The sequence below is a fragment of the Aotus nancymaae genome, unplaced genomic scaffold, assembly GCF_030222135.1.
Source record: "Aotus nancymaae isolate 86718 unplaced genomic scaffold, 86718_ANA_hifiasm-v0.15.2.pri h1tg000014l, whole genome shotgun sequence".
In the NCBI taxonomy this organism is placed as follows: Eukaryota; Metazoa; Chordata; class Mammalia; order Primates; family Aotidae; genus Aotus; species Aotus nancymaae.
This window is the reverse complement of record NW_026988425.1, coordinates 10,693,393-10,718,355: the sequence shown is the minus strand read 5'-3', so window position 1 is coordinate 10,718,355 and position 24,963 is coordinate 10,693,393. Positions and strand designations below refer to the sequence as shown.

Here is a 24,963-nt window from a genome sequence, read left to right as displayed (position 1 = left end):
CCTTCTCTCCCCCTCCCTCCTCCTCCCCCGCCTCTGCCCTCGGCCTCCGCAGCCTACGTGGCGCGGCCGGCTGCGCATGCTCCATACGTGTGGCTCGAGGCCCAGAGGGGCGGGCGGCCCGCGGTGACGTCGCCGCGCGCGCCGCGGGTGGGCTTGGCCGCGCCACGTCGGCTCCCGGCGGCCGCGCCCCCTCCCCGGCGGTGGCTCTCACTCTGCTGGCGCGGCCCCGGCGCTTCACGCGCGCGCGTTGCTCTCCCGCCGGCTCCCCAGCGCTCACACCCGCGCTCACTCGCGCACTCCCGTCTGGCCAGAACCGCGCCGTCGCGCCATGTCTTCGCCTCCCGAAGGAAAACTAGAGACTAAAGCTGGACACCCGCCCGCCGGTACTGACTCGTTTCCCCTTTCTCTCGACGCGTGGGTGCCGGGGGCGGGCTCGAACCCGGGGGCGCCGGGCGGGGGCTCCGCGGGAAGGGCCCCGGTGGGCGCTGAGACGGGGTCCCGGCCCCGATGCCCTCTCGAGGGGCGCGGGCCGCGGAGAGCTCGGGCGCCGAGGTCCGGGACGAGCCCGCCGGGAACTTCGGCCCCGCTCGCCCGCGGCGGAGAAGCGTTTCTTCCTGAGGCGCGCGGGCCGCCGCGTACCGGAGCGATAGCGCGCGGGCTCCGGTGCCGTGGGCGAGCCCAGTTGCACAACGTATAAAATTTTTGGCGGATAATATTTATTTACGTTGTACAGATGTCCAGAAGGAAAATACAGAAACAATGAAAAGTCAGTGGTGTTAATATCATGATGATTAATTAGAGGCTGCCGGTGTTTCATACCGACTCAGGAACCAAGGACCGGAAATAATTTTTATCATTAATCACTCAATATGACTTTCACCGCCAGTTTCTTCCACATCCCGAATTTTTTTTTCCCCAGAGGTGCTTTTTCTTTTTTTTTTGAGCAAATCCTAAACTTCTGAGCCAAGGCAGTTAAAGCAAGGAAAGAGCCGTCTTTCTTAGAACATAGGGATCTAAACAGCCTTCATGCTCGTGCCACCTCCTCCCGTCTCTGGGCACAGTTCCTGTTTGCACTTTGGACTCTGTCCAGACGGGTCTGTTTCCATTTCTACTCTCCTTTCCAGTGGTAGTCGGCCCATATGGAGGGGTACTGGTGAGAAGATCAAAGGCCTTGAGTCTCAAGCCAAGTGACCTCGATGTGTGGATGCGTGGGGTTCTTTTAGGGTCTTAACTGCACGCCTTAGTGTAATAAACAGTCTTCTAGGAACAGAAGCCTTTGAGAAACATGGCTTCTTGTGGTGGCACATTGGTACCATTTTCTTGTACAATAAAGATTGCCGGCCAGGTGCGGAGGGGCTCACGCCGGTAATCCCAGCACTTTGGGAGGCCAAGGAGGGTGAATCACCTGAGGTCGGGAGTTCAAGACCAGCCTGGCAACATGGCGAAACCCCTTCTCTACTAAAAGTACAAAAATTAGCTGGGCGTGGTGGCGGATGCCTGTAATCCCAGCTACTCCGGAGGCTAAAGCAGGAGAATGGTTTGAACCTGGGAGGCAAAGGTTGTAGTGAGCCGAGATTGAGCCAAAGCACTCCGCCCTGGGCAGCAAAGCAAGACTCCATCTCAAAAAAAAAAAAAAAAAAAAAGATATTTCCCGTTATTCTCCTCTGCTGTCCTCCACTATAGGGCGGGAATTCTCTGCCCCAGCACGATGAATAGGAGCGTTCTTTAAATATGTTGCAGTTCGGTAAGTAGGCAGTGTTTTTCAGTGGTGATGGAGGCTCTCAACAACGAAACTAACAGACTAGGGAACAAAAATGTCTGATGCCAGAGGACTTAAGAGGCATGGAGTTTTAGAAAATCATTCCACTGTAATGGAAAATAGACTTTGGGGGAATTTGTGTTGCATTGATTTTAAGGGGGAAAAAGTATCTCAAAGGGAGATTTTTTTTTTCCCTTTCTTTCTTTCTTTTTTTTAAATGGGATTTCCTTTCAGAATAACTGACTTCCGTTCTACCACAGCGGGTCCCTGTCCACCGTGGGGAGGAACACCTTGGTTTCCACCTGGGGTAGGGCTGCCTCCAGGAGCTGCAGCAGCTGCCTGCCCTGGCCCTCCACTCCCCAGGACAGGCGCTGCATTAAAGCATATCTGTTGGAATGATATGGAACCAAAGTACAGTAATTAAATTGCATACAGAGACATACCCATATGGAGGTTTTTGTTTTGTTTTGAAACAGAGTCTCGCTCTGTCACCTAGGCTGGAGTGCAGTGGTGTGATCTTGGCCCACTGCAACTGCCGCCTCCCTGGTTCAAGCGATTCTCCTGCCTCAGCCTCTCGAGTACCTTGGTTTACAGGTGCCTGCCACCACGCCTGGCTAGTTTTTGTATTTTTAGTAGAGACAGGGTTTTGCAGTGTTGGCCAGGCTGGTCTAGAACTCCTGACCTCAGGTGATCTGCCCGTCTTGGCCTCCCAAAGTGCCCATATGGAGATTTTCAAGATCAGAGGTATAAACTATGCATACTAACTCCCTGGGAGAAATTTTTTGCTGGACTCTGCTTTTCTTTGAATTGAAGAGTAAATAGCTAGGCTTTGAATTACAGAGTAAGTAGCTTATTTACCCCTTAAGAGGGACGAGGCAGCCTATTTGTGCTAGTGTAGCAGTGAGCTTGGGTTCTAAGTTTGAAGAAATCACTTAACACTTCACTGGGCTCAGTTTTCCTCCTTTATGAAATTCGAGGTTTGGGCCTGGGGCAAGTTGCAGGGTGGGACTGCCTTTGCTTCAGTGACTCTCCTGTCACTCTGCAGCATCAGGGCACCAGCGCTGTTCATCCCACAGGTAAACTCCTCTGGTGACTTCAGGGCAGCTCCTTTAGATTTATGGGGTGAGCTCTTGGGGGTGGCTGTCACCATCTGTCATGTATCTCCAAGGCCATAGTTAGAAGAGTGGCCCGAGAGCAGCACCCCTCAAATGCCAGCAGCACTCCTCAAATGCACTCTCCTAGGTGTGACAGAGGACCTTGTGTGAACCTTTTTCAGCTGGAAGCTCCGCTTGTTTAGTCTGGCATTGCCAGAGTAGGCAGCTCTGCAGGGTAGATAGTTTAAAAAAAAAGTAAAAAAGGCAGCCCACTACAGTAAAGTATATTCATCAAGGATAGCCAAGAGCACAGTTCATAAATCAAAATAACTGCCTGAAAAATGTCAAGAATGCTTTCATTAAGTGCTTAAATTGGATGACAGACTTGTGCCTAAATCGTCAATCGGAAATAAAATCTCTTACAGTGACTATCTTAATGTTCTTTTGTGTCTTCTCTTTATTGCTGTCTGGCCCATATCCCCTCCTGTACATTCCTGCAATCCCCTTGTTTTCCTTCGTGCACCAGTGTTCGCCTCTCTGCCTATCTTCTTGCTTCCAGAGCTTGGTCTTCTCGATCTCTTTATTCCCAGGGGGCGGCACAAAATAATAAGCACTCCTGATTTTCCCCTCATCTCACTCCTCACTGTCCCCCATAGCATAGCGGGCCCACACCTTACCCTGCTCTGAGCTCTCTCCAGTGTACACAGGGATGCAAGTGGCCCTCTCCATGCTTCAGGCAGCAGAATTACTGGAAACACTAATGAAGTTTGTTGAGTGTCACAATGTGCTGACACACTTCTAAGCACTTAACACGTTTCACTCATTAAATTAGCAGCCATCTTACTTTTGAAATGCTGAGGACAGTACCATTTAAAAACCTGACCCAGGGCTGGGCGCAGTGGCTCACACCTATAATCCCAGTACTTAGGGAGGCCAAGGCAGGCGGAGCATCCGAGGTCAGGAGTTTGAGACTAGCCTGGCCAACATGATGAAACCCGTATAAAATTAGTCGGGCATGGTGGTGCATGCCTGTAATCCCAGCTACTAGGGAGGCTGAGGCTGAGGCTAAGGCAGGAGAATCGCTTGAACCTGGGAGGCAGAGGTGGCAGTGAGCCAGGATCACGCCACTGTGATCCAGCCTGGGCAAGAAGAGTGAGAACTTGGTCAAAAAAAAAAAATATTCTGACTCAACTCTTTGTAGTGTCTGTTGCCAACACCTATAAGCCAGTGACCCAGCGGGAGTGGCCAGAAAGGCTGTTGCCTATTGGAACCTCAGCAGCCCGACAGAGGATTCCATCACTGGCCAGGTGCCTCTTCTGAAGGTGAGCGATTAATGAAGCAGTTTGTAAAGGCTTCTGAAGAGTGTAAGGGAAAGGTGCTGTGCAAATACCAGTATTGTTATTTATGAGTGATGAATGGCACTGCATCATGTTCCAGCAAATGTGCTGTCGTCTGCAGTCCTCTGTAAAAGTAATCCAGTCTTAATGATTTGAGACCTCACCACTGCTCTTGACTGCAAAATATTTACAGAGAAATGGGGTGAGACTGCCTGTTTGATGAGTTATTGCAAATGCAGATTAGCAAAGTTAGAATTAGTGAGATTCTTTCTGTTTCATCTAACAGCAGTCATAGCATTTCACAGCAGAAAGGAAGACCTAATTATAATCCATGCTATTACTCATTTCTGCAAGTCTTTATGAGTCTATGGCAGTGACATGGGTAAAATCTCTTTGTTAAATACATTTTGCTGGCCCGTTTCCCTCCATTTCCCAGTGGAGCCAAAACCCTGTGTCAGCAGAGCTCTCACAAATCTGATCATGATAGCTTTGAATGTTACTAATCTTACATAGGTTTTCTTTGAAAAGCAGACTCTACATCCCCTCTCAAAGTGAATCAAACGGAAATATAAACACCATTGTATTTGTTTCAAGTAAAATGGAAAATAAACCATGTTACTTTTTTTAGTAACTTCAGAGTAATTTAGTTCTCTCTTATGCTAACTGATCAGTCAGACATGAGTTAAGGATGCCTGTCAGAAGTTGAATGTAATTCTCCCTGAATTCTCTCCCTGCAGAAAGGTTTTCAGAATCGATTGCTAGAAATGGAAGACAAATTTGTCACCTATTAACCATGCAGTCACAGATTTCCTAAGCATAGTCCCAATGTCAGCCAGTCAGGACCAAAGATTGAAGGTCCAGATAAGAGGTCTGCTCTTGTTCCCAACATGCCAACAAAAACAAGACCCTTTAATTACTACATTTTTTTTCAGAAGCTTCCTGTCAAGGCGGTCGTGGCATTTCACCTTTTCTGTAGCCTTTTCTTTTTTTTCCAGACAGGGTCTCACTCAGGCTCGAGTGCAGTGGCATGACCTTGGCTCACTGCAACCTTGGCCTTCTGGGCTCAAGGGATCCTCACCTCAGTGTGCTGAGTAGCTGGGACCTCAGGTGTGCACCACCATATCCAGCTAATTTGTATATTTTGTGTAGACACAAGATTTTGCCATGTTGCCCAGTCTGGTCTCAAACTCTTGGGCTCAAGCAATCCACGCACCTTGGCCTCCCAAAGTGCTGGGACTACAGCCGTGAGCCACCGCACCCAGCCTTCCCTAGCCATTTTTGGTTATCTGTGGCTTCTAACGTCTTTGGTGAGTGTTCTTTTCATTTCGGCCCATGCCTTGTGCATTCTTACTTGGTTTTATGACTGCTTTCCACTTCTCAGCTTCAGAAATCTTTTTTGTTTCTATGGAGAATAGTCACTTTTGTATAAAGTATTAGATTAGTTATAGAGAACAACGTAAATTCTCAGTGGCTGAACTAATTAAGTTTCATTTCTCTCCTGGGGGGGTGGTCTTGTTACAAGGAACAATTCAGAGGCCCAAACATCCGCTGGTGCATGACACTAGCTTTTCAATGTGTGGCTGCTGCAGAGGGGACGAGTGTAGGTCACCGTGCTGGGGTCTGTATGATGTGGCCGGCAAGTGGTGTGTATTATCACATCAGTTTCCTATGGCTGCTGTACCCAATCACAATAACCTCAGTGGTTTTAAACAACACAGTTTTATTGTTTTTTTTTTTAACAGAAACAAGTTTTATTTTGGATATTTAAAGTAGAATCCTGATTGCTTTTCTATATTGAAAATACTTTTCTTGATTATAGCATGAATACAGAATCAAGAAAGTTCCAAAGTGGAAAATCCTGTAGGTTCTTCAACAAATAAACTGTTAGGAAGAGAAAGGGGCATTTAGAAAGACAGACTCAAAAGGGTGGATGGAGGAAGAGGAGACCACAGGGATTATGGTGTACAGAAATGCACATCTGGGGGATAAAACTGTAAGTAAAGTACTTACTATAAAATCAGGATTGACGTTACTTTTGGCGAGAGAATGGCAATCTACGTAGATGTAAAACTAAGTTGTAAAAATAATGCTCCTTGCAGAGTTTCTTTTGAGGATGATAATGTTCTAGAACCAGATGTGGGTGATGGTTACACAAATATACTAAAAAAACCACTGAATTACATACTTTGAAAGGGTGAATTTTATAGTATGAGAATTATATCTCAATAAAATGCTTTTGTTTATAACAAACTAAGTTATTTAGATAGAAAAATCAATCAAAAATAAAAGAGTATCTATGTAAAGAAAACGTAGAGCAGGGGTCCCCAACCGAGCCACACAGCAACAGGCGAGCAGTGGGTAGGCGAGCAAGCATCACCACCGGAGCTCCACCTCCTGTCAGATCAGCAGCTACGTTAGATTCTCACAGGGGCATGAACCCTGTTGAATAACACAGTTTTATTATCTTTTCCAGCTTCTAGAGGACGCCCACTTTTCTTGGCTCATGGCCCCTTCCTCCAAAAGCCAAGGAAAGCTTCTTCAGAGGCGGCAATGACCAGTCACATCCTCACACCGTACACTCAGCCCCCTGACTCTTCTGCCTCCCTCTTTCACATTTAGAGACCCTTGAGATTACATGGGCCCACCTGGATAATCCAGAATAATCTCCTTCTCATCTTTACCATCTATGATCCTAAGCACAGGATAGCAGTTTCCTTTCTTTCTTCCTCAGCTTAAGGTCAGCTGATTAGCAACCTTAATTCCATCTACAAACTTCATTTCCCTTGGCCATGTAGCCCAGCACACTCACAAGTTATGTCGGGGGACATGATGACATGATGCTGCCCACTAAAGTCACTTTTCCCCATACTGTTGGCCAGGACCCAGTTTGATGGACCCAGTCCAACTACAGGGAAGCTGGGAGTGAGATTGGCGAACACATGGCTAGTCCTTGTCTCAACCAAGTAATGCCAGCTGTTCCAAAGTACCTCCAGGCAGCAGATCCTACTTTCCCCTGAACTTTTTGAAATCAGCCTCCCTACACTCAAGGATATACATGTAGCTGTTCCATGTACGTCCCAGCTTGAAAGGGGCCCAGTCAGCTATCTGGCAGGGTGCCCTCCTGGCCCAGTCAGTAGTCAGTTTGTCCTTTGAGTCAAAACCATGTCATGGATGGAACACGCACTGCTGTGGAAGATGGAGTCAGGCATTACTAGCTCAGAGTCAAAGCTCCATGGCCCGGGGGGGTCCCACTATGTCTCTGAACTCTGTTCTTTTTTTTTTTTTTTTTGAGACGGAGTTTCGCTCATTACCCAGGCTGGAGTGCAATGGCGCGATCTCGGCTCACCGCAACCTCCGCCTCCTGGGTTCAGGCAATTCTCCTGCCTCAGCCTCCTGAGTAGCTGGGATTACAGGCACGCACCACCGTGCCCAGCTAATTTTATGTATTTTTAGTAGAGACGGGGTTTCACCATGTTGACCAGGATGGTCTCGATCTCTCGACCTCGTGATCCACCCGCCTCGGCCTCCCAAAGTGCTGGGATTACAGGCTTGAGCCACCGCGCCCGGCCTGAACTCTGTTCTTTAACGAGGTTGCTCCGTGTAATTTAAGAGCCTTCTCACCTTCACAGTCTGTGATTCTGAGCACAGAATAGCAGTTTGCCTTCTTTCTTTGTCAGCTTCTTTAGAGATGAAGCCAACAAGAGTGCAAATTCAGGAATGTACCTGGGGCTGTGGCTCATTTTTTAGCACAAACCATTACTTCCACCTTATATGTGCACACTTGAAAGCCCCTGTGAGGGCTCCACTCGGTCTGGGGCAAGGTTCTCATTGGGGTCTTCCATAACTCATGTCTGCTGTTGGGCCAGACTGTCGGTACCCACCCTCTGCACACGTTCTTGACACCTCTCACCTTTTATCCTCTCCACTTTTTAGGATTCCCACGTTCAGGTGCATGTGCTTCCATAGATGTGAGTCTCCACTTGCCAGTGATTCTCCTCTCCTGGTGGAGTCATTTCTCTTAACTAAGATAGGCCGTGGTCCCTTGCCCTGTTCATATCAGGAAGTTCTACCCACCTAATCTCACCAACCCCTTTGCTTACCTGCCCCTACACTGCTATACCTGAGATCCTTTGGTTTAAATCGTGACCTGCAGCACTGGTTGTTTTCCATTTTGGTTTGGTTTTTTATGTGTGTTCTTTCCACCAGAACGGTCCTCAGAACCTTTTGTCTCTTCTTTTAGGTAGAAGAGCTTCCTTTTCAATAACATTTCAATAGCTCTTCTCAGGCGAGAAGGTAGCATAGACTTGGGAGTCATGCGGCAGTACCTGCAGTGAATACTTTTGGGACATTTGTGTGAATTCACAGCCCTTCCAAGCTCCCCTGGAAACTGCTCCCTAGTTCATGGGACTCTTAACAGTATTTCCCCTTTCTTCCTGCTGCAATAGCGTTTTCTAGTGTGCTATCGAGCACTAGCAGACAGCAAGCCACCAGTGACTCCATCTTACAGCTAGGCATCCTGACACTTGAGGATGGATACTTGTGCTAGGGTCGTAGGTAGTCACTTGCTTCCTTGCTGTTTGCTTACCTCCCAGATGTGATCATAGGTAAAGCTTCCTCCATTCCCTTTCCTGTTTGGGCAGGCAGCTGCTCTGTAGAGAGCTTTTCATTTCAAACTCTCTTTCTTCCCTTATCTAGGTAGTGTAATAACCTGACCCTATCTGTAGGCCATTCCTTTGAGTTATTCGCAAAAGCCATACGTAATGCTCTGTTTCCTGGAAGGAGTCCGAGCAAGGAAAGACTTAACTATGATTAAGGGTGGAATCCAGTCTGCCGCTCGCCAGTAGTGCGATTTGGGGTTGCTGGCTTTCCCTTCTCCCTGCCTCAGGATCTACTCCATGGGGCTGCTATACAGTGGGAAGATGTGTGGACCCCACATGGTTAGAGCAGTGCCCAGCACAGAGTGGTGGTGATGAGCAGAAGTTGGATCTGTGATTCTCCAGAAGCTTCCTTACTTAGGTGGTGATGTCATGATGAAGATCCTGGCAGTGGTCAGCGCCACGGTGGGCAGGTGCTTTACAGGGCATGGCCTTCATTCCCCAGCAACCCACAGGGCAGTGGTCTTGAAGGAACTACGGTAAAGAGCTGGAAAAGCACCAGCAATTTGGACTCTAGAGGCCTAAGTACTAAATGCTAAATTAAAAACCCATTTAATAAGACTAGCTAACAGTTGAGCGCATCCCATGTGCCAGGCCCCATTGGAGGCATTTGATGTGTGCTAACTCATTAATCCTCAGCTGCCCTGAGAGAGGGGAACGTTGTCACTCTTTCTTCACAGAAGGAAGACCCTGAGGCACAGAGAGCTTCAGCAACTTGCCCAAACACAGCCACACACATACACGCACATACACATGCACACAGGTGCACACACACTTATGCACAAGCACACGCACACACAGGCAGAGCTGGGATTTGAACCCAAGATTCTGGCTCCAGCATCTGTGTGCTAAGAGGAAGCTAAACATTCTTTAAATTTGAAGCTCTCATTTGAATAACAACCGCCACAACAAAAATCTAAGGTTTCTTTGTTTCTCCTAAAAATACTGATTTGCAAGTAATTCCGCAAAGATTTCTGCAAAAGTAATTCTGCCTTTGTAGTTTTACAGATGAAGAGTTCTAGAGACAGTGATACAACAATCACGACAAATACGCGCTGTCATACTTTTTGTCAGTATTGCAAGTTAAAATGAATCTGTCTCAGCCTTGAGTTATTATTATTATTATTGCCACTTTTTATTGCTATATTAATCACCAGACATACTGAGAGGGATTAATGAAGCTAATTGTTTTAGAAACTAAATTAAATGCGTGTGCTAATGCTGGGTGACCAGCTCTGACATTGTGTGCTGGATTCAGCAGAGTGGACAGGCAGCTCTGCAGGAGCTTCAGAAGACTTGATCACTTCAGATGTCACCTTGACATTCATCATCTGTTTTCTTTGTAGTTAGTTGCACAGCTATTTTTACTTTTACTTTATGAACCCATCTGTGAGCTATAGTTTAAAAGTTTTATGTGTGCCAAATTGAAAAGATTGAGAGATCACTTTTAAATGGGCATCTGTATTATTTGTTTGGCCTGCCTTAACAAAATAGCACAGATTGGGTGGCTTAAACCACAGACATTTATTTCTCCCAGTTTGGGAGGCTGAAGTCCAAGATCAAGGTGCTGCAGCTCCGCTTTCTCCTGAGGCCTCTCTCCTGGGCTTGCAGACGGCGCTTTCTTGCTGTTTCCTCGCAGGCCATGTCTTTGTGTGCACATCCCTGCTGTCTCCTTCTCTTAGAAAGACACCATTTCTCTTATATTAGGGCCCTACCCCAATTTCCTCATTTTAACTTCATTATCATTTGAAGACCCTCTCTCCAAATACAGTTACAATTTAAGGGTATGTGGGTTAGGACTTCAACCTGTGAATTTCGGGGGGACACTGTTCAGTCCCTAATAGCATCTTTCATCAGTTTCTGATGAGCATGGAAAAGAGGTGGGATGGAGCGGGGAGGGAAATTAATTTTTGAAAAACATTTAGTGGGACAGTTCTTCTAGGCTCTTCCTAGGGCCAAAAACATTCATAACTCTCAGATCCTGTGTTTCAGGAGAGTGGAAAATGACCCTAAGGTTTATATAATTGTATTTTCAGTCTCCCATTTCTGACTGGGAGGCCAACTACATAGGCTTGGAAATCTTAGATTTAAAAACTGCCTGCAAATGGTGGGACTTTTCTGTTTTGTCTTTTGCCTTTTGCTTTAAAAAAAAAAAAATCTGACCTTGAAGTGAAAGGAATTCCTGGAAACCCAAAACATAGAAGGAACTGAAATTCAGACCTTTAGCACAAGAGGTGGGCCCAGAGGAGGTGGGGAGAGGCAAAGGCTGGATGCTCAGAGGCCACGCCCCTGGGGAAAGGGTGGAAGAGGGAAACCTGCCCAGTGGCCCTGGGAGGGCCAGGAAGCGGGCAGTGTCAGCCTGGGCACAACATGGGGACAGAAGTCTCCTTGAGAATTTGTAAACGAAGGCCTGCATTTACAAGAATTCAGTTCATATTTGCAATGTCTGGCAATTTGTCTTCTGAGAAATCTGCCTTGGAAAGGATTTTCAGGCACCTATTCTCCAGGCCTGACAAAAACATGTGCAACATCTCCCCGGAGGGTTGCTGTCTGCATCACAGGCCCCATAAGGTCCTTACCAGTAAAGCCCAGTGAAGACAGAGTCCTCATCCACAATCTCCCAGGACAAGAGCAAGAATCCACAGACAAAAACAGACAGCAGGATTAGACTCCAGAGGACTTCAGAAAATCAAATAGTTGGATGTACAACTCTAAGGCAAGTACACCTAAAATGATTAAATATATAAAGGAATTGAAAGCACAAGAAAACAGTAAGACCCCATCAAATACAGACCTGGTGAATTTGAGACAAAAAAAATATGCTCTACAAATGAAAAATAAAATGATTAGAAATGAATTGATGGGATATAGAGCAGATTTTTGAGAGGATTACTGAACAGGATTCTGTTTCTCTCTTCCCCAAGTAGAATATCCCCTCCGTTGAGAAGCGGTGTGGGCAGCAGGGAGATTTTAGTTGCAAACTGAGGTCAGCAGAAGAACGTTTAAACACAGTCCTTCATTTTCCTTGCTCTCTTTTGCCCTTTTCTAACAGCCAGCTGCAGAAGCATTGCTGGTCCTGGGTGCAAACATCACTATCTCCTCCAGTCAGGGGCTACTGCTGGCAAGGTCTCCCAGGGAAGCTGAAGACCAGTAACCTGAAGCATGTCAGCCCCAGGCTGCCTCTCCCGTTCTCCTTACCATTCATCAGCCTCATAAAGAAACTTGGCCTGGACTTTTGTGACTCAGCAGGATCCACCCAAATTTACAACGCCAGAGGACATGGCGTGGCAAGTTGACTGTGTCATGATGTTAGCCGGCTTGTGGCAGAGACACTAAGGGGGAAGCTGGATAAGGCCTGCACCCGGAGCCTGAAGGACCAATGACTGCAAGGAAAACAGCTCTGCTTTCTGGCCAGCACTCCGCTCTCTGGAACACCTCTCTCCTCTTAACAGCTCAGTCTACGGAGGTCTATCCCCTTTCTGCAGAGGAAGCAGGGAATCTTTGAGAATATGAGTAACTAGTTGGAGACCACATAGCTGAGGGCGTGGAGGAACATGCTGATCCCAAAACACATGCTGGTGACTACCACGCGAGGCTGGCTTTTTGGATTTAGAACCAGCCAGCATTTCTAAACTCTATTCCATGGAGCACTGTAGTCCTGATGGAGGATAACTGGTATTATAGCCCCCACCCCCTCCAAAAAAAAAAGTTCTACAGTCAGATAGGTTGGGGAGAGCTGGCATGCGCTATGCCTCTCGGAAGCCTTTCCCATGCAGGGTGGCACGCTAAGGCCAAGAAGGTCTCTCTTAGGGAAACCTTTTTAATTTTGTCCAACCTGGTATTTCTTAGCATCTTGTTAGATTCTAAATCACCTGACCCCTTACAATACAGTTTTAACATATTAGCCATGAGGAAACTGCAAATCAAACCGCAATAAGAAACTGCTTCACACCCACTGGGATGGCTATAATTGAAAAGACACACACAATAGCAAGTGTCGGGAACATGTGGAGGATGGGAACCCACACGCTGCTGGGAATGTGAAATAGTGCAGAGGGTTTGGAAGATAGTTTGGTGATTCTTCAGAAGGACAAATTTAGAGTTACCATGTGGTCTAGCAGTTCCAATTCTCAGTATATACTCGAGGAAATGAAAACATACGTCCATACAAAAACTTACGTATAAGTTCTCCACAGCTGCATTGTTCCTAGTAGCCAAAAAAGTGGGAACAATGCAGATGTCTAATTGATGAATGGAAAAATACGATGTGAATTATCCATGCAATAGAATATTATTTGGCAATAAGAGGAATGAGATACTTACATGTGCTACAACATGGAGGAACCTTGAAAACACGCTAAGGACAAGGAGCCAGTCACCAAAGGCCACATATTTTATAATTCCACTTATATCAAATGTCCAGAATAAGCAAGTCCATGTGACTGGCTGCAAGCAGCTGGGAGGGGTGGTGTGGAGGGTGACAGTTCATGGGTGTGGGGTTTCTGTTTGGGGTGATAAAAAATATCCTAAAATTGATTATGGCAATAGTTGTACAATTCTGAATGCTCTCAAAACCATCAAATTATACAGTTTAAGTGAGTGAATTACATTCTACCTGAATTACATATCAATAAAGCTGTTTTTTAAAACTAAGTTAATATCTGCCAGTGGTAAGGTTAGTTTGGGCAAAGCTGCAGAAGTCTTTGTTGCCACTTGCCTAGGCTCCGTGAAGGCACAGGAGCTGTCCCATGCCACCCATCCCCATGTCACCCCATCAAAAGCATCTTCAATATTTGAGAAAGTGAATTTCACAGAAGAGGGTTGAAGTGAGCCCTTGTGTCAAGACCGTGTGGAGAACTGAAAAGAGCAGTCACTCTCTTGGTTATATAGTTTGTGCCCTGGTTATGCTGCTGCTTTTACAGAATACTTGAAAGGTAAACAAATAGAAAAAACAAGAGCCTTGGAAAGTTTCTGAGCGGCTCTGTAGTAAGAGATTGCGTTGAGTGCTGGATCATATTGAATTTCTCCTGACAACTCTGACCTTCCCTAGTTAATCATTGTCACTGCCAGATTCTCCAGACTAACTTGTGGCCATTGGGCAACCAGAACCTTTCCAGCTCTCCCCGATCCACAGGCAGCCCGATTTCCACATTAATCCCACTCTCTCTGTTTCATTTCAGTGAAAGCTGGTGGAATGAGAATTGTGCAGAAGCACCCACATACTGGAGACACCAAAGAAGAGAAAGACAAGGATGACCAGGAATGGGAAAGCCCCAGGTGGGATGATGCTGGTGACTCTTGAGCATGTTTCCCAAAAACTCCATTTGGTTAAACATTAACATTTGTTCTCTATAATGTGATTCTGATAACTCTTGGGCTACGTGGGGCCCCGTTCTGTGTATTTTTCCCTTCACAATCAGGGAGGAGGGGGCTCTGTTCTCAGACAGGGGAGAAATAGAGCCCCTAGAGATCCTCTTCCCTGACCAGTTCCAATGAGCCCACCCTGCTCCCCACCCCACACCCAGGGCTGGTGCCCTGTCTGTCTGCACAGTTAGAGATACCTCCACCTGCCCAGGTGCCTGGGGTTAGCCAGCGTGACTCCTTCCTGGAAGCCAGGGCACTGTGTGATGCAGGAGCAGTCTCCTGTGGCTGTGGCCCCTTGGTTTTCTTTCTTTCTTTTTTTCTTTTTTTGAGACGGAATCTCACTCTGTTGCCCAGGCTGGAGTGCAGTGGTACAGTCTTGGCTTACTGCAACCTCTGCCTCCTGGGTTCAAGTGATTCTCCCTCCTCAGCCTCCTGAGTAGCTGGGACTATAGGCACATGCCACCACACCTGGCTAATTTTTGTATTTTTAGTAGAGAAGAGGTTTCACCGTGTTGGCCAGGCTGGTCTTGAACTCCTAACTTCAGATGGTCCACCCGGCTCGGCCTCCCAAAGTGCTGGGATTATAGGCATGAGCCACTGCGCCCAGCTGTAATTTTTTTTCTGGCCCCTTGGTTTTCTGATGGTAGACACAGCTGCCAGCTACCCTCTCCCCGAGGCTGGACCACCAGAGTGGACGAAGTAGGCAGATTTTTGCACCCACAAGTCTTTGTACTCCAGGTTTCTGTTGTCATTCCAGAGAAGCAAATACTAACAGTTTCTGGGCAGTAGTTCACAACTTAGGCTTCCATATTGAAATCACAGGGAGACCCGTGAGAACTGCCACACTAGTTGAACCTCAGGGGTGGGCCTGGCTGTCTCTGTAGCCGGGGTGAGAACTTCTGATTTAAGAAAGGTTAAAGCATTTCCTACCTTGGATTGTCAGCCAGATCTAGAATTACAAGGCTACACCCTTATGAGTGACTGGGTGTCCTTAAATGATACCTCTGCTCCCAGTTCTCCTGGGGCCTGCACAGGGGTCTCCTTGCAGACCCCTTGCCCTACTCAACACCTGTTTTCCTTGGAGGTTCAGATTTCCATTTGGGTTCAAGGAGCTTGATAGGAATCTATTTCCCTCAACTTTGCAGTACGCAAACAGGCACTACTAGCACACGTGCAGAAGCTCGTCCACGTAGAAGAAAGCACTAAGCTCTCTACTTACAGCCTGTCTCCAGATGATGTCTTGGCCAGAGGAGGAGAGGGTGTGGAAAGGGAAAGAGGCTGTGGAAAGAAGCTAACCTTGATTCCTGTGGATTCGGTACATGATTTTACTTCATTTCATTCCAGCAGTCCTGAATAATAGGTGATATTCTCCCCAGTTTGCACACAGGAAACAGAACCCCACAGAGGATATCAGCCTGCCAATAATATCATGCACCTTGCTAGGTAATGGAGCAGAAATTTAAACCCAGTTCTCATGGAGTGCTCAGCAGGCTGCACTTCCAAAAAAAGTCATTGCCAAGAGCAGGCGCCCACCTCGGGGGGTGGTGCATGTTCTTAGTAACCTCGTTTGTCTGCTGGTAAGTGGCCTTCCCCATTGGGTATTGTCTACAAAACCTCATACACTGTAAGTTACAGAGCAGCCACTTGAGGGAAGGAAAGGTGAAGTGTCTGAGTGATTATTAGTGGTTATTGTCCATTTTAAATCATGAGATTGGTAGTGTAAAGATTCAGTCCCAGTTCTGGTTTTTAAAGAAGGCAGTTTAAAGAACATGCTAGAATTGGCCTGGCGTTGTGGCTCACGCCTGTAATCCCAGCACTTTGGGAGGCTGAGGCGGGTTGATCACTTGAGGTCAGGAGTGTGAGAACATGGGGAGACCCTGTATATACTAAAAATACAAAATCAGCCGGGTGTGGTGGCACACGCCTCCCAGCTATTCGGTAGGCTAAGGCAGAAGAATCTCCTGAACTCAGGAGGCAGAGGTTGCAGTGAGCCAAGATTACACCATTGCACTCCAGCATGGGAGACAGAGCGAGACTCCGACTCAAAAACAAACAAACAAAAATGCTAGAATTATTTTTCTCACTGACTATATTCACAAAGCTATATTCACAAAGCTGTGTTTGGAACATTACAGCATCAGTAACTCTCCTATAAGTTGACAATTGTATATCTAAAGGACTTGGGGCCTGACTTATTTTGGAATTGAGAAATTTCGGGGTTTAGGAGGATAATACTGCCTTGAGGAGAATAAAACCTTGTGTATGCCACATGGCACCCTCAGTATGATCTCAAGCAGCATACTGAAATCTGTATGTGATGTTCAAACTGAATTAGATACATTTTTTAAATTTAGGGGCTTGTGTCACTTCACGTTAAGTTTTGCTTCTGTAAAAGTTATAAGGAAACCTTCCACTTTCCTAACATTCTGGAGTTGGGAATTGAGGTTAAGAGTGTGTAGGCCTATAGTCATTTCCCTCTGGAAAAACCAGAGGTGTCACTGCCCTTCTTCATAACTACCTGTTTCCCTATGGAAGAAAAAGGACAAGAGAGAAAGCCTTGGCTAAAAAAAAAAAGTCCTGGAAAGTTCATGAAACAACATGCTTTTCATGGTGAGTTTAAGTGGAGTAAGGTACCAATAGCCATTTCTCCACCTAACGCAGTGTCAGTACAATGAGAGATGGCAATTTATTAGCATGTTTAGAAGTAAGGACAGAACAGCCCATGAGTGTTCTTTCTATTGATTTTTTTCATGAGTTGAAATGCAGCATTTATAGAAGATGAGCAATTTAAATAAATATGCCAGAAAATGAACAGTTGAAGAGGAAAGATTGAGCGCCCCAGCACTGTAGATGGTAGTGTCTTATTTGCCTTAAAGATTTGTTCTCTATCTATCTCTAGAGAACCAGGTATTTCGAAGCAGGCTGACTGCAGGGTATGGTTTGCAAAGCACAGGAGCAAGGCTTTTGTTGTTGTTCCCCGAGGCCAAATTGCTATGAGACATCCCGGATGAGTGTGTTAGCACTTGTCCTCTTGACTCTGGCTTGCCTGTTTACTGCTATGGGTTAAACAACTTGACACAGCATTTACAGAACGGGGTAAGCCTGTGTACACTCTTCAGCTCTTGATGTAAGTTTCCAAAACAGCTCTTTCTAACACCCTGCACCAGGCCTGGTACTCTGTGTAATAGTTTACTTTTACCACCATGCACTCCCGCTCCTTATTTCTCTGGTGGGCTGACTGAATAATCATAGTTAATAATAATCATCACTCATTCTTACAGAGGGCAATGAGCTTGGCCCTGTTCTACCTGCTCTGTTCATAATAATTCATTTGATCTGTACTACTACTCAGTTTGTCATCATCCCCATCTCAGAGCTGGTTATTATTGGCTGTTACTCCCATTCTGAATTACTACTCCCTCTTCAGTAGCTCTGATGGTGAAGTGACTTTTCCAAGGGCACACGGTGGATAAGTGACAGCACCAGCATTCCAGCGCTGGTGGCAGTTTCCGGATTCCTTACTCTCTTCCACGAGGCTTTACTTACCCACTGAGCTCTTGTTTTGTGCTGGGCACTTGCTAAGTGCTTCACACTGGGTTTAATGCCCACTGCACCTATAAGTTGGTATTACTGTGCCCATTATAGAGATGAAGAAAGCAAGGTTAACAGAGGTTTTCAACCCAATGATATGTAGTCATTGGCCTGGCCAGGAGTCAGCCTTAGGCCTGTCTTGATTTGGAAGCCCATGCCCCTGATATGTTACAGAAGTCTCTGGATCCACATAGACTGTAATCCTGATCTCTCGGTAAGTGAAACACTTGTTGATTCTGGGGTTGCCCGTAACCTTGTCTATAATCCAACCCATAATCCTAGCCATCTGCAGCCTCACCATGGGTAGATGGTCTAATTATCACTTTACAACAAGGTCTCAGGGAACTGGGCTGGTTTTACTTTAGGTATAGAAAAGCCTGGTTACTCGCAGAATGTATAAAACACTTAATTATCCTCTTGGAAATGTCTTATGGCATGTGACTTTCCTATCCACATCACCCGATCTGAAAGTTTTATATTTTTTTATGTTGATCCCGATGTTGTTCAGTTGTAAAAGGGAGTGCCTAACACCAAATGCCAGTTTCTTCCTTAGCCATAGATGTACATTTGCAAAACTCTTTCCTTTCCTTGCTAGACATTTATGACTGTTTTTAAATTTACTGACTCATCTCTTGTGGCTTCCTTCCCCATTAATTGGAAAATCAAGTACTGATTCAGAGAAAAGGGATAACTGGAAGATTAAAGATGTTATTGTGTGACAGGAAGAAAAATAACCCTGCAACTTTTACTAGTAATTATTTTTCTTGCAATTGTTTATGCAACTCTTATTCCCTTTAATCTTGTAGTTTTCCACAGACTTAAACATAATTTCTTATGCTGCCAGGTTGCTTTGAGATGCTGTGTTTAAAAAAAAAATAGCCCAAATGTGAAAATGCTGCCAAAGAATTTCCATCAACCTGAGTTTGAGTTACTGGTGGCTCTTCATGTCCAGAAAGAGTAATAGTCTTCATTATTATTAGCTAATACTTTCCTGCGTGGCTGCTTGATTCCATCTCAGAGCCAACCCAGTTAAGGAAAGTGGTGATTTTAAAGCCTTTTGTTGAGTGTCATAAGATGAAGTAGCCAGTTTCATTATGTAAAGGAGAGACTGTAGACATAGAATGGACCTCAGGAGTCAGGGTTCACTACAGAAAACAGTTTAATGACAAACATTTACTGACATTCTGCCGTGAATGGGCTTGGTTCAAGATATTAAAAAGGAACGGGTAACAGGAGGGGTAGACCAGAAAAGAACAGGTTTGGTCACTGATGAGTGGTGGATAGGAAAGGGGTAGAAAGAAGGAAGAAACAGGAATGGGGAATAAGGTGAGGGAACAGTTCTTCCCTGAGCTTGGCTTTTTGCATAGTTCTGACTTGGAACCATGGTATGCTTCACATACCTGACTAGTAAGCCAACAATTCACATCAACCAAGAGGTGAGAGGGATCCAAAACGGCATACAGATTGAAGGGAGTGGGAAGTGCAATTGCTTGATATAACCACATTGAAGGGAGTAGGGAGTTACTTAAGTAACTCTGGAAAACAGCATTTTTAAGAGAATACTATAAGGCTAAAGACAATAAAGAACTGTGCATAAATGGTCTACTTCAGTTAGTGAACAGGCTTCTTAAAGGGTATTGGTTAGCAATTCTGAAATTGCCTTATGTGAATACTAGGATTCAACAAATAGGTAAATATGTCGTAGATCACGAGAGCCAGATTCCTCACTGTCAGAGAAAGAGGTTACAGATAGGAAAGGGGGATGATTGAAATGAACTTGGTGCTGTTGGATGGGAACTGGAAGTATCTGTATGAACATATGGTTTTGAATAGATGGATGGATGGATGATAGATACAAACATACCTATACAGACATACAAAAATGAATATGGATGAGAGGGTTAGTGTCATACCTGTATTTCCTAGCTTTGTTCACTGAGAAGACCTAAAGTACTGACACCCATGTAGCCATAAGCATCCCAGGGCCCAGACTGTGGTGTCTAAACACCATTCCCCAGTCAGAGGAACCAGGGTTCCATGGAGAAGTGGTTGATTCCAGGCCAGGACAAATCCTAGATGAGCCTGGAATACATTATAGTGCCAGAACATAAGGAAGTTCTCCAGAAATGTTTAGGGCAGGGCAGAATGTTACAGAAGCGCAGCTAAAGGATCTCCTTATGGCCTTAGCTGGAATAATTTGCAATAAAGTGATAGTATTAGATTTTAACCCATACAGTAAAATAAATACCTGTGAGTCCATACAGATATAAACAATTAAATTAATAAACCAGGAGAATGGATAGCTCTTTTTTATAGAAGAACTCCAGTTACTTAATGTATAAGAAAGGAGGGAACTAGAATATCACCAGGAGGCAAACAGCACAGTGATTGTTACAGACAGGATCCACTGATGGGTGTCAGGATTCATGGGTAAAAGTTTGAGGAGAAACAGGATATTTACTTAGTCAACAGGATATTTGTGTAGTCTCAAAGTATCTTCCCCAATATATGTATTAATTACAAAACAAAATGAAAAGAGTGTCTTTATCATGGAAGCCATGAGAAGGGCATTGTGTACAGTATGAAAATGGAAACAAGGCAGAGTGCCACCTTCAGCCTCAGCTGGGAAAATGCAGGTTGATTGACACAAAAAAATACTGCAGAAAGTCTTTGCTGCTCTGCCTGTGTCTGTGAATGACCGTGAAGGTGCCATGTGTGTTGATTTGGGGGTTACAAATAAATTTTAGCAAGTAGGCAAGTTTACAAAAATGGAATATGTAAATAGTAATGATGGACTGAACTTATTATCTTGCCCTTTATAGAAAAGCTTTGCCAACCCTCGTTTTAACTTAGTCTGTCCTCAAAAACTATTCTACTACTTCATAAACAACTTAACTTACAACAGTATACTTCTAATTTCCACTTTACCCACTTTGTGTTTTGTAATATACTTCTACCAATACTACAAAAAATAATGTGCTGGTGAGTACTTAACTCCTGGCCCTCCAAGAAAAATTTTAAAAGCCGCCGGGCGCGGTGGCTCAATCCTGTAATCCCAGCACTTTGGGAGGCCGAGGTGGGTGGATCACAAGGTCAAGAGATCGAGACCATCCTGGCCAACATGGTGAAACCCCATCTCTACTAAAAATACAAAAATTAGCTGAGCGTGGTGGTCACACGCCTGTAGTCCCAGCTACTCGGGAGGCTGAGGCAGGAGAATTGCTTGAACCCGGGAGGCGGAGTTTGCAGTGAGCCGAGATTGTGACACTGGACTCCAGACTGGAGCCTGGTGACAGAGTGAGACTCTGTCTCAAAAGAAAAAGCCCTATTTGTAGCATTTGCTATTTTTGTGGTGTGAATACTCCTACCACAGCCCCCTGCTTTTTCTGGGACAGGGTCTCACTCTGCCACCCAGGCTGGATTGCAGTGGTGTGATCCCAGCTCACTGCAGCCTCAGCCTCCTGGGCTCAAGCAATTCTTCCACTTCAGCCTCCTGAATAGCTAGGACTAGAGGTGTGTACCACCATGCTTAGCTAATTTTTAAAATTTTTTTGTAGAGAACAGGTCTCACCACATTTCCCAGGCTGATCTCAAACTCTTGGGCTCAAACAATTCTCCCACCTCAGCCTCCCAAAGTGCTGGAATTATAGGCGTGGACCACTGCACACAGCTACAGCCAATTTTCAACTAACAACATGACATTACTAAACAGACTTGTGAAGACATGTGAACAGTCACCTCTCCCATGTCAGCGTACGTCAGCTCCAACACACCACTGGCTACAACTTCCATTTACATTGTTATTATTTTAATAGTAGCCTTTTAAAGATGTTTAAAGAAACACAGATATGAAATATCTTTTAAAGGTTCATTATGCACATCTAATGTTCATTCTGTCTGGTGTCCTTTATTTCTCCCCACTAGGTTTCTATCTGTTTTATTGTCTTACTGAGTGATAGTAAATGTCTGCTGGAGATGAATTAGGTTTTGTCTTTCCGAAAATGTCTTTGTTTTGCTTTTACTTTTGAAAGATGTTTTCACTATATATTGAATTTCTAGGTAAAAGTTTTTTCTTTCAATGTGTTAAACATGACATTCCATTTTTTTCCTGGCTTCCATTGTGTAAAGTTGGAAGTCAGCTGTAATTCTTGTCATTTTTCTGTTTGGTTATGGTAATGTTTCTGTTTACTTATGGTTACTTTCAAGATTTTCTCTTTATTTTTGTTTCTCAACAGTGTGTTTGTGATGCACCAAGTTTGATTTCCTTTGTATTTATCTTACTTGGGATTTACTGAGTGTCTTTGATCTATGGTTTGGTGTCATCAGCTTGGAAAAATTGTTGGCCATTATCTTTTCAAAAATTTCTTTGCTTCATTTTCTCTTCTTATTTTGAGACTCCAGTTATACCCATATTAAACCATTTGATATGGTCACAGGCCTCGGATGCTCTGTTTTTCTCCCCTCCGCTGCCGACTCTTTTTTTCCCTTTTATTTCAGTGTAGATGATTTCTTTTGAACCTGACTCCTTTCTCTTGTGCCCAGTGTTTGGGCACAAGATATCCTGTTTTTCATTTCCACCTCCATTTGGCTTTTAAAAATATATAGCTTCCATTTCTCTGCTGAAATTTCCTGTTTTTTCACACATATTTGTCACAGTTATTTTAAATCTTCATCTGATGAGTCCAGCATCCAGGCTTGATTCCTCATTCTGTTAACTGTTTGTTTCTTTACAATGGGTCACATCACTTCTTCAAGCATCTTTTAATTTTTAATTAAAGTAAAACCTAGTGTGTAAAAGAATGACAGAGACAGAAATGACACCAGAAGTAAATGATATTTACATCAGTCGAGAAAACAGCATGCCTTTTCTGTTTGAACCCATTTGTGTGTGTGTGTGTGTGTGTGTGTGTGTGTGTGTGTGTAGTAGTAGTAGTAGTAGTTAATTTAGTATTTATAGTTGAACTGGGCCTGGGCTGTGTCATTGCTTTAGTTAGATTCAAGACTTGACAAACATCAAAATAATTGAAGGTAGGATTATGACTTTCCCACTTGTAGTGGCTTAGGATATGAATGCCTCAAAGGTGTGTTTACTTTCCTGCTCTGCCCTTGGACTTCACCAGGCTCTGGGTGTATGCTGAGCCTTGTGGGTGAGAGCCTTTCAATTCTCCCATCCCTTTCCAACCAAGGTTGGCCACTGCTTGGTCCTGGGCAAGGCCTAGAGTGCTAGTGGGAATCATAATATTTGCCTCATGATTATAATTCACTGGTCAATTAGACAATATATAAGAACACCTGAACCATCTCAGGCACATATTAAGTGATAGCTGTTATTACATCTGTGATGATTTTTAAAACTTTTTATTTTGAAATAATTTCAGACATACAGAAAAGTTGCCAAAAAAAAAAAAAGTACTTAAAAATCCCATCTACCCCTCACCATATTCCCCATATGGTAAAATTTTACCACACTTGCTTCTCCCATTTCTTACCCTTACATATATCTAAATCTACATCTGTCTATTTATATGAACTTTCTTCTAAAGGGCCCTTTTACTCTGGAATACTTTAGTGTGTGTTTACTAAAAGCAAGTACTGTGTAATTATCAATATCAGGAAACTGACATTGATACTGTACTGTTATCTAATCTACAGACTCTTCAGACTTGACCAGTTTTCCCACAGCTGCCCTAAATTTCAGTCCAGAATAATACCTTTGTTTAGTGACATCTCTTTAGTCATCTTTAACCTAGAACAGTTATCCAGCTTTTTAAAATCTTTCATGACCTTGACATGTTTAAAGGGTATAGGTCATTTATTTTATAGGATGTCCCTCAGTTCAGTTTTTCTGATATGCCTCCACAATTGGATTCGGGTCCTGCTTTCAGGTCAGGGACCGCACAGAAGCAAGATCTCGTCCTTGTTGGTGCATCAGATGAGGCACATGACACTCCCCATCCCATGGCTGGCGATGCCAGTTTTCATCTCCTGGTTAAGATGGCATCTACCAAGTTTCTCCACTATCAATTTACTATTTTACCCTTTGTAATTCATACATATCTCATGGGGGAATACTTTGAGACTCTATGAATATTGTGTTTCCCATCAAAACTTTCGCCTGCTACTTTGAGCATTCACTGATGATGCTTGCCTGAAGCAGTGACTACTGTAGAGATACTGTATTCATTTCCCAGGGCTGCCTTCACAAAATACCACAACCTGGCGGCTTAAAATAACAAGTTTGCCATCTCAGTTCTGGAGGCCAGAAGGTTGAAAGCAAGGTATGGGCAGGCTGGTTGCTTCTAGGAGCTGTGGGAAGCATCTGTTCTGCGCTGCTCCCCTAGCTTCTGGAGGTTTCTGGCAATCTCTGGCATCCCCTGGCTAGTAAATGCATCTCTCCAGTCCTCTGCCTTTACGTAGTTTCTTTCTGTGTCTCTTTACGTCGTCTTTCCTCTCTGCATGTCTTTGTGTCCAAATTTCCCCTTTTCATAAGGACACTGGTCATATTGGATTAGGACCCATCCTGATGAATTCATTATAACTGATTACCTCCATAAAGATCCCATTTCCAAATAAGCTCACATTCTGAAGAACTGAGAGTTAGGATTTCAACATGCCCTTTTTGGAAGACGCCAAGTCAGCCCACCCGTAACAGATGCCAAATGGTGATCTATGGCAATTTTTAATGGTTTTCTCAGTCAAGTTCATTGTTAAGATAATAAATAAAAAATTTTAAACTTCAGTTAAAAGATGGCCCAGCCATGTGCCAGCTTAAATCTCAGGCCTGTATGCCTGGGAATTTTTATCTTTGAGCCATGATCTGCATGTTTGAACTTTAAGCCGTTTGGTGAACCAATGTCAACATCACCCTTAAGTTCCAGTGTCACCTTTTCTATCCAGGCTAGTTGCAAGCTGCCTTTTAAAAGGAGCATGTCCCTTTGCTCTGTGATGGGCATGGAGATTTCAGCAGACCAGGGATGCTGAGCTTCGTCCAGCTCTCAGACCCATTTTTTTTTTTTGAGACTGGGACTCTCTGTTGCCCAGGCTGGAGTACAGTGACATGATCTCAGCTCACTGCAACCTCCACCTCCTGGGTTCAAATGATTCTCCTGCCTCAGTCTCATAGCTGGGATTATAGGCCACATGCCACCATGCCCAGCTAATTT

At 44.7% G+C, this 24,963-nt stretch overlaps 1 protein-coding gene across 1 annotated transcript in view; it reads left to right on the top strand.

Annotated features, from left to right (window-relative positions):
• The first annotated feature begins 247 nt into the window (after nucleotides 1-247).
• DAP (death associated protein) overlaps nucleotides 248-24,963 on the top strand; it is an 81,007-nt gene continuing 56,291 nt past the window's right edge. The window contains exons 1-2 of the mRNA XM_064375866.1: nucleotides 248-383; nucleotides 14,026-14,122. Coding sequence (XP_064231936.1) covers nucleotides 329-383; nucleotides 14,026-14,122 — 152 coding nt within the window. The 5' untranslated portion in view covers nucleotides 248-328. The remainder of the gene's footprint in view (nucleotides 384-14,025; nucleotides 14,123-24,963) is intronic.